The sequence below is a fragment of the Schistocerca serialis genome, chromosome 9 (genome assembly GCF_023864345.2).
Source record: "Schistocerca serialis cubense isolate TAMUIC-IGC-003099 chromosome 9, iqSchSeri2.2, whole genome shotgun sequence".
NCBI lineage: Eukaryota > Metazoa > Arthropoda > Insecta > Orthoptera > Acrididae > Schistocerca > Schistocerca serialis.
This window is the reverse complement of record NC_064646.1, coordinates 142056110-142069768: the sequence shown is the minus strand read 5'-3', so window position 1 is coordinate 142069768 and position 13659 is coordinate 142056110. Positions and strand designations below refer to the sequence as shown.

At 40.4% G+C, this 13659-nt stretch overlaps 1 protein-coding gene across 1 annotated transcript in view; it reads left to right on the top strand.

Moving 5' to 3' along the window:
- The window catches only part of LOC126419207 (UDP-glycosyltransferase UGT5-like), a 43226-nt gene extending 29846 nt beyond the window's left edge, over positions 1-13380 (top strand). Inside the window, exons 4-6 of the mRNA XM_050086343.1 lie at positions 6014-6236; positions 12156-12375; positions 12510-13380. Of these exons, the coding sequence (XP_049942300.1) occupies positions 6014-6236; positions 12156-12375; positions 12510-12807 (741 nt within the window). The 3' untranslated portion in view covers positions 12808-13380. The remainder of the gene's footprint in view (positions 1-6013; positions 6237-12155; positions 12376-12509) is intronic.
- Positions 13381-13659: the final 279 nt, after the last annotated feature.

The following is a 13659-nucleotide window of genomic DNA, read 5'->3' as shown; positions in this document are numbered from 1 at the left end:
ACAGACTATATTGAAACTCCACCAAGAGTTCCTCGCTTGACGGGCAGCGCTGCGATTGGCTCGCTGAACCGAAAATCAAACACACGTCTCTTCCCATAAGGTTCATACAGAAACTTATCAAACTGTTTGCTGTCGATTCTTTGTACAGATTACCCTCTTTGCATTACTTCAACAATGACTGGTTCGCCAAAAACGTAATGTTGAAACTCTTCCAAATGTTCAGCAAAACGGTAATTTGGAAGAAAGCTCGCGAGACATATACCAGGTGCAGAAGTATGAAACCAAAATTTCGTTTCAATAATTTCACGTCTGTTGTTCGTAACTGATAAACAATATTTTATTCAAAATAATCTTCATTGCCATTCATACATTTCTCCAACCTCTCCAACAGTCCTCCTGCTTAGCTGGGTGGCAACCTGCTTGCCTCCCATTCACTGCGCCCGGGTTCGATTCCCGGCCGGGTTGAAGATTTTCTCCGCTCGGGGACTGGGTGTTGTGTTGCCCTCATCATCATTTCACCCTCACCAGAGCTGCAAGTCGCCAAATGTGGCACCGACCGAAACAAGACTTGCACTTGGCGGCCGGACACGACTGGGATATCACGGCCAACAATCTCATACGATCATTTCATTTCACCTCTCCGACAGGCTATGAATGCTATGCCAACATAACAGTTCTTCTTTTGAAGAGAACCAGTCAGCGAGCCATTTTCGTACACTTCCATACGAATTGAATTGTTGTTCAGCGAGAGTGTGTCCCAGTGATGCAAATAGATGATAATCGAATGGAGCCAGGTCTGGAGAATAGGCCGCCAACTGAACGCCTCGATCGTTTCCCTGACGTGTTTATCTGTGTGTGATGGGGCGTTATTATTGAGCAATACGACTCTGTGCTGCGTTTTTCCATATTCCGGTCGTTTTTCACGTAATGCTCGATTTAAATCGATCATTTGCTGTTGGTAGCGATCAGTGTTAACTGCTTCACCAGGTTTCAGCAGCTCATAATAAATGACACCCTTCTGATCCCACCAAACACAGAACATTGTCTTCTTTCCCAAGCGATTTGGTCTTGTATGTGGATGGTCTGCCTGGATTCACCCATGATTTACGACTCTTAGGATTCTCAGAATATATCCAGTTTTCATCACCTGTAACTACTCGATGGAGAAACAACTTTCTTTTGTACCTGGCGAGCAGCGTTTCACTACTGGTCTTTCGATCTGGTTGCTGTCTTTCGTTCAGTTCATGCGGAACCCATTTTCCCACTTTTTGCACCGTTCCCATAGCTTTCAAACGAAATGTTCTGAGAGTTCCTGTTGAGTTTGAGTATCATCTTCACCCAATAAGGCCTGCAATTCGTTGTCTTTCAACTTTTTTGGTGGTTTCTGTTATCATTTCTTCAAATGATGATAAAAGCCGATGTGTCCGCCAGTCGTAGTTTGTAGGCACAAGACTCGACATGTTTACGGGCTTGGAGCAGATAGTGATGTATGGAACTCGGGTTACTGTGTGTTGACATTTGTCGTCAGCTGTTTCAGGAAGCAGATGGCGCTGTAGACACGGCCTCACAGGCCCTACACTGGTGGTTAGCACCATCTATAGGGAAATTCCTGTTCACACTTCTACACCTACTATATCCAAGGTACGGAGTCAGAAATCGATTTTGTTTACAGCGATTACAACTCTAACGACAAAACATGAACAACAAGGATTTTGTGTATAGCCAGCCAAGCAGTCTCCATTTAAAATGATCAGTTTTTTTTAATTAAATGATGGGGCCAGGTGGGTGGGTGGATAGGCAAGGTAAGGTAAGTGGATCAGTTTTTACTGCCAAAAGTGATAACACATTTAGAGGAGAAGCAAGACCGTAAATATTATTACTGCTTGATTATGTCGCAGCAATATGCCACGATTTTCGAGGACATAGTTAGGCAGGAACCTAATAGCACAGATTTAATTGCTGTGACTGAAACGAGCTGTGATCGTATTTACAGCCTTGCTTCTTCTCCGAATGTGTTATCGCTTTTGACAATAAAAACGAATCCACTTACATTCATCCATCCACCAACATAGCCCCATTATCAAACGTAAATGAACTCGTCTTTCGGAGTTTATTATGCCACTGTACTTTGGTAGAGGTAATAAAAATACCGACAACACTGTAAAACTCCAGGCTGTTTTTAAATACATCAAATCGACGCAATTACTATCATATCTTCATATTAACATAACACGAGATATTAGTTTCATGTCGTATTGGAAAAGTTTCTTGCTTCGCCGCACATTACGTGTCGATTCTCGCAATCGATATCTGGCTCCGTGACAATCGCACCTTCGGCGTACATCACATTATCTGCAAATTTGTATTTATTTCAAACGGAGATAAAAAGGGGGGCGACTTACACAGACAGTATTTACACGGATATAAATATACAAAAATGACGACATGTACAGTGTTCAAATAACAGAGCATTACATTCCAATTTGTTACAAAGAAAGAATTAAATTAACCATAAAAGGAAACAAAGACCAGGAGATAGCGGAAGGTTTCAGATTGATTATATAATGGTAAGACAGAAGGATTCAGGAACCAGGTTTTAAACTGTAGGACATTTCCAGAGACAGATGTGGACTATGATCACAATCTCTTGGTTTTGAACTGTAGATTAAAACTGAAGAAACTGCAAAAAGGCAGGATTTTAAGGAGATAAGACCTGGTAAACTGAAAGAACTAAAGGTTGTAGAGAGTTTATGAGGGAGTATTCGGGAACGATTGACAAGAACGGGGTAAAAGAATAGAGCAGAAGAAGAATGGGTAGCTTTGAGAGATGAAATAGTGAAGGCAGCAGAGGATCAAGTAGGTAAAAAGAAGAGGGCTGGTAGAAATCCTTGGTTAACACAAGACATATTGAATTTAATAGACGTTAGGAGAAAATATAAAAATACAGTAAATGAAGCAGGCAAAAAGGAATACACACGTCTCAAAAATGAGATAGACAGGAAGTCCAAAAAGGCTAAGCAGGAATGGCTAGAGGACAGATGTAAGGATGTAGAAGCACATATCACTAGAGGTAAGATAGATGCCGCCTACAGAAAAAATAGAGAGACATTCGGAGAAAAGAGATCTGTATGAATATCAAGAGCTCAGATTGTAAGCCGGTCCTAAGCAAACAGGGAAAAGCCAAAAGGTGGAAGGATATATAGAGGGTCTATACAAGGGCGATGTACATGAGGACAATATTATGGAAATGGAGAAGGACGTAGATGTAGACGAGACGTGAGATATGATACTGCGTCAAGAATTTGGCAGAGCACTGAAAGACCTAAGTAGAAATAAGGGTCCGGGAGTAGAAAACATTCCGTTAGAACTACTGACAGCCTTGGGAGAGCGAGCCATGACCAAACTCTTCAATCTGGTGGTCAAAATGTATGAGACAGGCGAAATAGCCTTAGACATCAAAAAGAAAATAATAATTCTAATTCCAAAGCAAGGAGATGCTTACAGGTGTGAAAATCACCTAAATATCAGTTTAACAAGACACGGTTTCAAAATGCTAACACGACTTCTATACAGACGAATGGAAAAACTGGTAGAAGCCGACCTCGGAGAAGATCATTTTGGATTCCGTAGAGGTGAAGAAACGCGCGAGGCAATACTGACCCTAAGATTTATCTTAGAAGCTAGATTAAGGATAAGCTAACCTACTTTTATAGCGTTTTTAGATTTAGAGAAAGCTTCTGACGATGTTAACTGGAATACTCTCAAATTCTAAAGATGGCAGGGATAAAATACAGGAAGCGAATGGCGATATACAATTTGTACAGAGATTGCAGTTATAAGATTCGAGGGCATGAAAGGGAAGCAGTGGTTGAGAAGGAAGTGAGACGGGGTTGTAGGCTATCCCCGATGTTATTCAATCTGTACATTGAACAAGCAGTTAAGGAAACAAGAGACAAATTTGGAGTAGGAATTAAAATCCAGGGGGAAGATGACATTGTAATTCTGTCAGAGACAGCAAACGACTTGGAAGAACAGTTGAACGGAATGGACAGTGTCTTTCAAGGAGCATATAAGACGAACACCGACAAAAGCAAAACGAGGGTAATGGAATGTAGTCGAATGAAATCAGGTGATGATGAGGGATTTAGGTTAGTAAATGAGACTCTTAAAGAAGTAGATGAGTTTTGCTATTTGGGCAGCAAAATAACTGATAATGGTCGAAGTAGAGAGAAAATAAAATGTACACTGGCGATGGCAAGGAAAGCGTTTCTTAAGAAGAGGAATTTATCATCGAGTATAGATTTAAGTGTCACGAAATCTTTTCTGAATGTATTTTTATGGAGCGTAGTCCTGTATGGATGTGAAACATGGACGATAAACAGTTTAGAGAAGGAGAGAATAGAAGCTTTTGAAATGTGGTGCTACAGCAGAATGCTGAAGATAAAATTGGTAGATCATGTATTTAATGAGGAGGAACTGAATAGAATTGGGGAGAACAGAAGTTTGTGGTACAACCTGACTAAAAGAAGGAATCGATTGGTGGGATACATTCTGAGGCATCACGAGATCAGCAATTTAGTACTGGGGGGAAGAATGGGAGGGGGGGAGGGAGGGAATCGCAGAGGGAGACCAAGCGAGAGGGTTGCACACGATAGTGTAGCACATAGAGGTGCATCAAACCAGTCTTCGGGCTGAAGACCACGAGAACAATATATATAATATGGAAGGGCATAAAAAAATATTTTACCACTGACAATACTGGTCAGAAATTTACCGCATATCAACAAAATAAGACATCCACTACATTATACAGTTGTATGCAAAACTTTACGTGTTGATCGTGACTGTTTCTACCTAGGTCAGGAATATGTAAATATTTTCAAAATCATAGCCCATCTATTACTTCAACCATCACTTAGATATACCGACACATGTACTCTTAACAACCCACAACTCTGTCGTAGCTAAACCTGCACTCTCCTTCTCATACGTTTCACTTTCTGCTCCCCAATCCCACCCTCCCACACACACACATACATATTTATTACACGCACACACAAACATGTAAAATAGTAATAATAAGTAAATTATTCCTTATATACTAATTTTGCCACTCTTGGCAAAATAATTATTACAATTGACGTTTCTAACATGTCATCCTGATTGCTTAAATTTGTACGAAGTATTAACTTATGTCAACTTGACAGATCAGAATCTGTGACCACTAGAGATATTTACACATACATTTATGTTCATCTGTGCAGCCGAAGACTTTCACAATGCTATGAGACTATAGTGGTTTGCTTTGCCATATGTCTTTGAACTGCTACATCCCATCTCTACTCCCTTCAGTATTTACAAAATTTGATAGTGTAAATGACGTGAAACAATAGGAAACGGATCTTGTGACCACTAGAGGTATTATTGTTTTTCTCTTATGTTTACATCTATATTTTCGTTTATCCTTTCAGACAAAGACTTCCACAAAACTATAGGAACCGTTATCAAATTAATTTTTTTTTCTCTACCACACAGCTTCACAAGTTCCCCAAAGTCGTAACAACACATTCACGCCATATTAATACACGTAAATCTACCTCGTGATGGATGTTTATACTTGCGAAACGAGTCCTGGAAACAAACACATAGTGACTGGTAACAGTAACCTTGTCTAAGTATGTAGACTTTCGCAGCTGCTGTTATTGAAGATCAAATCTTCTAGAACATTAGGCCGCATCATGGTCCTCTTCAGTTTCTTCCGGACATACTGGTGTTCACAGTTAGGTGAACACTGTCGGTAGATTCTGAAGCGGATCCCAGCAAAGGGGTCGAAACGTTCTTCGCCTGTAAGAAACTAAAGAGGGCCATGACGTAGCCTAATATCCTAGAAGATTTTATCTTCAATAGTAAAACAGTTGCTTCATTCGACTGACTTCTTTTCTATATACTTGTACTGTGTGCTGACTGTCTAAAGACTTATAAAGTAAAACCCGCTGAAATTGTATTTCCACAGAATATACAGAAGTTTCTTGATGACGCAGAGAATGGAGCTATATATTTCAGTCTTGGCACCAATGTTAAAAGCACAGTCATGAAAAACGAGACGAAATTGGCCTTCGCTGAGGCTTTCTCGCGTCTGAAGCAGAGAGTATTGTGGAAGGTCGATGAGGACGAGCTGCCAAAACAACCAAGTAATGCTATGACATCCAAATGGTTACCACAGCAAGATATATTAGGTAAGAAAAATGCAGCATTTTCTAAATTACCACTGTCTCGAAACCTGTGACATATCCTTTTTTTCGAACATGTATTGGTAATCCCCGTTGTCAGTATTTAGTATCTACGCTGAAGAAACATATTTCTGTTGGATTGTATTCATCTCATTGCATGTACATTAGTTGTCTTGGTGTGGGTTGTAGCCAATAAATCTGTTACAGGGTTCTGCGAGTTAACGAGCATTGCTCTCTCATTTAAATATATGGCCATAAGAGTGAGCCTACAGGAATTGTGAAATGAACCCTGTAGTACAGGACCGCGTGCCACAAAGGACGCAGATTCACCACGAGGTGGGAAAGTCACAGGCGTCTGTTGTCTATTGAGGCCTAACCGATGTAGTGTGCGAGTGAGACAGATGAGAACCTACGTTATAGGGAAACCCAGTAGCAGCCGTTTGTGGCCAAGGAGATGTAGCAGCGTTAAATATGGCGGACCTAAGATCGGCCATAAAGGGAAACATTTATGAAAACTATTTAATTCTGTAGTAATGCAGGGAAACAAGCCACAGTAATTTTAATCTGCCCTCCTCCATAAACTTTCTTGGTGATCCCAATAAAATTTTAATATTGATCACATCTATAATATTTACTGTTAAATTGAAATTAACAAGGTTTGCAACAAAGACCTGACTGCTAAAGTCTGAATGCTTTGATCGATCTGAACGATTGATATTTCGTATAGAAGAGCATAATTAAAAAGACAGACATTGTAAATATCAACTCCGTGACTTTATTTGTTTAAAATATATAGTAAATTTAAATTATCATTATTTTCAGTTAAGCATCAGATCGTCGTTTCCTCCACACAAAACACACTGAACGATGACAGCATGACACCTTATTGAATCATTAGGTAATAGAATATTTGTTGTAAAGTTTAGTGCATAATAGTTACTTTTGTTCTTTATTTAATTATCAGAAAGCACACTGGTGCAAGGCTACTGGCCGTGATATTCAAAGTTAAGAAGGAAATTGCATTGGTTTTATGTAAAAGAATTTAACAATGAATATATTGTTACATTATTTAGAACGTGAAAGTGGTCAAGCGTTGATTATTTAAAATGTTAAAATGTAAAATAATCTAGAATAACTTGTAGCCAATCAGATGGACATCTTCAGGAAAGGGAACTGCCCTAGTCAGTTGAGAGAGTATGTTCGGCGCGCGGGAAGCGCGACCGGGGACGGGCAGAGGGAGTTCTGGTCTACACACCAAAGCGCACAGTTCGGCTGGAGACACCAAAGGGGACAGTTCGGATTGAGACGCGAAAGTGGACAGTCGGTCTTTAGGCAGCTAGGAAGTGAAACGACTAGAAATTTTCGCGTTGTGTGGTATCGCGGGACTTCGTCTCTGAGCGGTGAGCAGCCGCGCGCCTGGTGTGAACTCCAACTTTTCACGTAGATAACTTTTATTCCGCGATGAGATTGTGAATGATCAAACTGCGCCAAATGTATATGCGCTCGAGTGTAACAGTAACTCTAAATACGACCACTTTCGCTATTAGTTTGCTTTCTGAATAAGCATTATTCTAACCAAATCGCAAATCGTTGAGTTAGTTCCCGATATTATTATTACTGTTATTATATGTTAACTTTGTATTTCGCAAACTTGCCATCAGCCAGACAATTTAACCAAATCGTCACAAGTGTCTAATTTAGGGCGTGTAATGCGACACGTGCAGTTCAACACCTAGTCGAGTTTGAGCCAAGACATTTCGACGAAAGGGAACCGCATGTGAGCCCGAACATCGTTGGGATGTTAGCTCGCAGTTCGAAGGCGATCTGGTTAATGTATTTCTTTATCCTGAGATGATCATGTATCACAAGATGGGAAACTTTTTTCTCACTGGGGCCAATAGTTCTGATTTAGCCATACTGACAATAAGTGTTTTCTTTCGGTTCACTGCCTCGGTGAACGAAGAACGTTGTCTACAGCAGCACTTCAATAGACAATTTTGAGTGCTGTGTTAGATTTTTGGTTGCTGTGATCTGTCTGTTTGTGCTTGAAGCAGTGATTTCTGATCCATAGCAGGTGGTATAAGTGTTCTTTTCTATGGATGAAAAGCTCACATAACTTGCGTGTAGTAGCTACACCGCAACACATTTGACCCTGCAGCAGTAGGGATGCATGGTGGTGGTTTCTTCTTCTTCCGTTCCACGCAGCTCGGATTGAAGTATTCCAAAAAAAGGTAAAAAAAAGAAAACGAAGCACCACGAAGGAGCTAACCTAATGGTCCGGAAATCGGTTGATGTGATGTACATGTTCAGACAAACCAATGATTACAATTTCAGAAAAAAAATCCATGATTTACTCAACAGGAAGAGCTTCACAAATGGAAAAAGTCAAAAACGCATTGGTCCACCTCTGGCCCTTGTAAAAGTGGTTATTCGACTTGGCATTGATTGACAGCGTTGATTTGATGTCCTCGTGAGGGATATTGTACGAAATTTTGTCCAACTGGCGCGTTAGATCGTCAAAAATCCAGTTGCTGGTTGGAAGGCCCTGGTACGTTGACGATATTCTACGCCTCGTTTTGTTGCCCTCATAGCAGGCCATTCTGGGCCTACATTTCTGAAAGCTAACGCCCGCCCGCACACGGCGAGAGTTACTACTGCTTTTCTTCGTGCTTATCAAACACTACCTTAGCCAGGAAAGTCACCCACTCTCTCCCCAATTGGGCACATTTGGAATATTATGGACGGAGCCGTCCAACCAGCTCAAGATTTTGACCATCTTACCCGCCAGTTGTTCAGAATTTGGCACGATATCTCCCCAGATGACAACCAACAACTCTCAGTCAGTGCCAAGTTGAGTAACTACTTCCACAACGGCCAGAGGTGGAAGAACGCGCCGTTGGCTAGCTCAGTTTGTGAAGCCTTTTCTCTTGAATGTATCATCCAATTTTTCTGAAATTGTAATCATTTGTTTGTCTGTTCATGTTTACCACATCTACTGATTCGGTCCCATTCGAATAATTCCTTCTTGTCGCGACTTTTTTTTCTTAGAGTGTATATGTGCGCAGAACATTACCCACGAATTGCAGCATCACTCCGCATTTGCTAAATATGTATTGTAATTGGATATACGTGCTAATCTCCTTCCCCCGCTCCCTCTGTCCATCTCCTCCTTCTCCTCTCCCTCTTTCCAACCATCTCCTCCTTTCCCTTTACCCTCTCCACCTCCTCCTACCCTCTCTCTCCATCTTTTCGACCCCTTCTGTCTCTTCATCTCCGTCTCGTCCGCCTCCCTGACCATTTCCTCCTTTCCTCTCTCTATTCAATTTCCTCCCCCTCCTCCCCCCGTCTCTCTCTACATCGTCTCCCTCCCCTCTCTCACCTTGTGCTATGTTCATTGATACTGCAAGAGAAACTTTGATTGGGAACTGTAGTCGCTTAAAATGGTTTTATAAATCGTCTGGGCACATTGGCATATGGAGTATGAGAGAGACATCTCTAACTGCTGGATTTCTGAGGTTAGCAGCTCCAGAGACAGTATTTCACATGGTTTCAATCTGCGAACGCGTAGGATTAGAAAGTTTCGGACGATGCAGATTCCGTAGTCTCGTAATCACAAACTGATAAACCGTAAATGCAACTTTCTTTTCCCGTTTTCCGTTAAAACCGACGGTGAGGACGGAAACAAAGCAACATACTGTTGTGCATAAAAATTTTGTTTACAATTATGTTCAAGGAGAAAGAATATATATGGGAAAAACAAATTTTCTAGTGATAGTCCTACTATAGTAGTTAAACAGACTGCGAGAAAGAAAATTAAATCGCACATTTTCGCATCCCTCCTTAGGTCAGCTTTTCCCCATGTAGTATGTTTTAACAGGAAACTTGTACATTTTTGTTTAAAAAAGCATATAGCCTATGTCATGTTATAATCTGAAGCGTGTCGGTCAAGAGCTTTTCATAACATTTGTTGGTAACATTTCCCATTTATTTATATATTTATACATTGTATATATTTAAAAAACGTATCCTGTAGCCGTCTGAATGCTTATTAGACTAACGAAAAATTGTTTAGTTAGTTGGTCTAAAACTTTTCGAGGTTTGACTGCCATGTTGCACTTAATCTGTGATTCATCATTATAAGTAGATACTCGCGGTGTAGAAAACAACGTAATTCATTTAACAGAGGCAAGTCTCCCGGTCCAGACTCGGTTCCTTTCAAGGTATGCTGATGCAACAGCTTCATATTAGCAATCCTATACAACTACCCACTCGACTTAGATGTGTATCTAAGGACGGGAGAGTTGCCCAGGTCACACCAATACTCAGGAAATGAAATAGAAGTAATCCGCTGAATTATATGCGCAAATTTTTCACGTCAGTTTTCAGTAAGAAACAATGGAAAGTCGCACAGGTCAAGCCAATACACTGGAAATAGGAGTAATCCACTGAATTATAGGTCCATCAGAACACATGAAATACCTCGAAGAATGCGATCTTTTGACACATCATCACGGATTCAGAAAATAAAGTTCTTGTGAAATACAACAGGCTTTTTGCTCACACAAAGAACTGAGAGCTATCGACAAGGTATCTCAGATTGATTCCATATTTCTAGATTTCAAGAAGGCTATCAAGACCGTTTTCACAAGCGACTTGTAATCGAGTAGAGTATCATCGCAATTATACTACTGGATTCACGATTTCTTGTCATAAAAGTCATACTCCGTAGTAACTGACAGAAAATCATTGAGTGAAACAAAACTGGTAGCTGGCGTTGCCCAGCGAATTGTTATAGACCCTCTGCTGTTTATATTCCACAAAAACAATATAGAAGACAATCCGAGCAGCCTTCCTCGATTGTTTACAGATTATGTTGTCGTTTACCGACTGCCAAAGTCATTAATGGAGTAGTACCATTTACAAAATGATTTCCACAAGACATCTATACTGTACGAAAAGTGGCGAATGATACTAAACATTAAAAAGTGTACGGTCGACTACATGAATACTAAAAAGCTTCTGTCAGATTTTGATTACACAATAAATCAACAAAGTTAAATACCTAGGGAACCAAACTGGAAGCATCATATGTAAAATCTCGTAGGAATGCGAAACAAAGATTGCGTTTTATTAGCAGCACGTTTAGAAGATGCAGCTAATGTACTAAAGACTCTATCCACACTAAACTTGTCCGTTCTCTTCCAGAGTACTGGTGCGTGGTGTGTGATCTTTACTACATAGGATTCAAGGCGGACATCGATAAAGTTCAAAGAAATATTGCTTAGACGGTCTTTGAGTCATACAAGTGCTTAGCAAGTCCTGTACGAATACATGAGATGGAAGTCTTCAATAGCAGACGCCTTTCAACTTGAAAACTCGTGTTTCTCCTTTTGAACGTTATTCTATTTTATTTCTTGAGCTGCCAACCACGCAACATCTTGAGAATATTATATCTGTGTCAGGTATTAAGTGCCGCGCGCTATCAGCCGAACGGTCTCAGACGCTGCAGTCATGGACTGTGCGGCTGGTCCCGGCGGAGGTTCGAGTCCTCCCTCGGGCGTGGGTGTGTGTGTTTGTCCTTAGGGTAATTTAGGTTAAGTAGTGTGTAAGCTTAGGGACTGATGACCTTAGCAGTTTAGCACTTAAGTCCCATAAGGTTTCACACATATTTGAACATTTCAGGTATTAAGTTGCCCTCTTACTGCAAACTGGTCTATTTTTGTATTTTACTCCTAATCATGAAGAACGACTCCTTCACATCTTTGCAGATTTTTTGTTGATCTGTGTGTGTGTGTCAAATGCCAACGATAAATTATTTTAAAAAATCATCATATAAATAAGCCTAGCGGGGGTCTGAATTTTTTATATTACATGCCATTGACTTTAGTTTCAGCCGGCGACTAATGTTCCTCAACTTTGTTACAGCTCATAAGAATGTTCGTTTATTTATGACTCACGGCGGTCTCATGAGTATTCAAGAGGCAATATACCATGCAAAACCGATCATAGGATTCCCTGTTTTCGGAGACCAATTCCACAATATGAACAGAGCTGAGGAACTTGGATTTGGAATTAAAATCACATTTGCAAACATATCTCTGGAGTCAATTACTTGGGCCGTCAGTGAAGTACTGGAAACTTCCAGGTACGAACAGCATTTGTCCCTTTTAAATTTCCTTTGCTCGATCTGTAATGTAATAAGGTGTTCCCTAGTTTTAATATTGAACATATGTAATTAATTTTCTGGATTTGGTAATAATATGTCTGTACTGATTCCAGTTATCGAGAAGCAGTGCAGCACAGATCTCGGTTGTTCCGTGACAGTCCAAGGACTCCTCTGGAAGAAGCAGTTTACTGGATAGAATACGTCATACGGCACAAAGGAGCTCAACATATGCGTTCAGGGGCTCTTGATCTCTCGTGGTTCCAGCTGCTCTTACTAGATGTTGTTGGTGCTATTATTCTAGTTACAGTTATACTTCTCTTTAGTGTCTCTGTGATACTCCGACTGCTGTTGAGAACGATTAGGCATGTTCCCGCTGTAATGACCAAAAAGAAAGTTTCCAAACGAGACTAAATTTTCAGGTACTGCTCCCGTCTGGCACGTGCCCTTCGCTGTAGGACCCAGAAGTGTATGAACTCAGTTATCACGTTAAAAACATGCGTTGTCGGAAGAATTCTGCGGGCTACTTCCGTGGTCTGTCATAAATCTGACCTACTCCTTTACCTCTAGGCTGTGCTGGCGCCTCCGTAGAGTTACACTAAGGGATACGTCACGGTACTGTTTGGCTAAAGTACTTACTCGTCCTGCACTCCGACTGGCGCCCGTCTGGTACATAATTACCACTCACTTTGGCACCCTTTGTCCCGGTAGAAGTGACACTTGTTGACTGGAAATATTTTGCTTGTACCTGAGGCTGACTATTTCACTGCCATACTGGGGTACTATCGTCTTGATAATAAGAAAGAAAGTCATTATTTCACATTTATTTGAGATAACCAGAAGAACTCTTCTGTTGAACTGATAAATTTGTACAAAGTTCTCAGCCGTTCACCGGCACTGATGATCATTCCAGATACGCATGTAATATTACGATGTAATAAAGCGTGTGAAATAGATAAATAAAATAATAACTACCCCAGCAACGTATGTGCACAGTTTTATTTTATTTAATTGTGTCTGAAAACATACATCACATAATATAAACATAGTGAAACTGATAGTCAAAGGAAGGCAGCATTCGGTTACGATTATGGACGGGGCTGTAATCAGTTACTGTTGCTTGCCTTTTACAGTTACACATATTTATTTTTAAAACAGTAATTCCAGAAACAATAACTATAAAAGTACCACACGTTATTAACGAACGAATAAACATATGTATTAATAATAGTGTTTACAGTGCGTTACAATTTAGCAAATCACCAT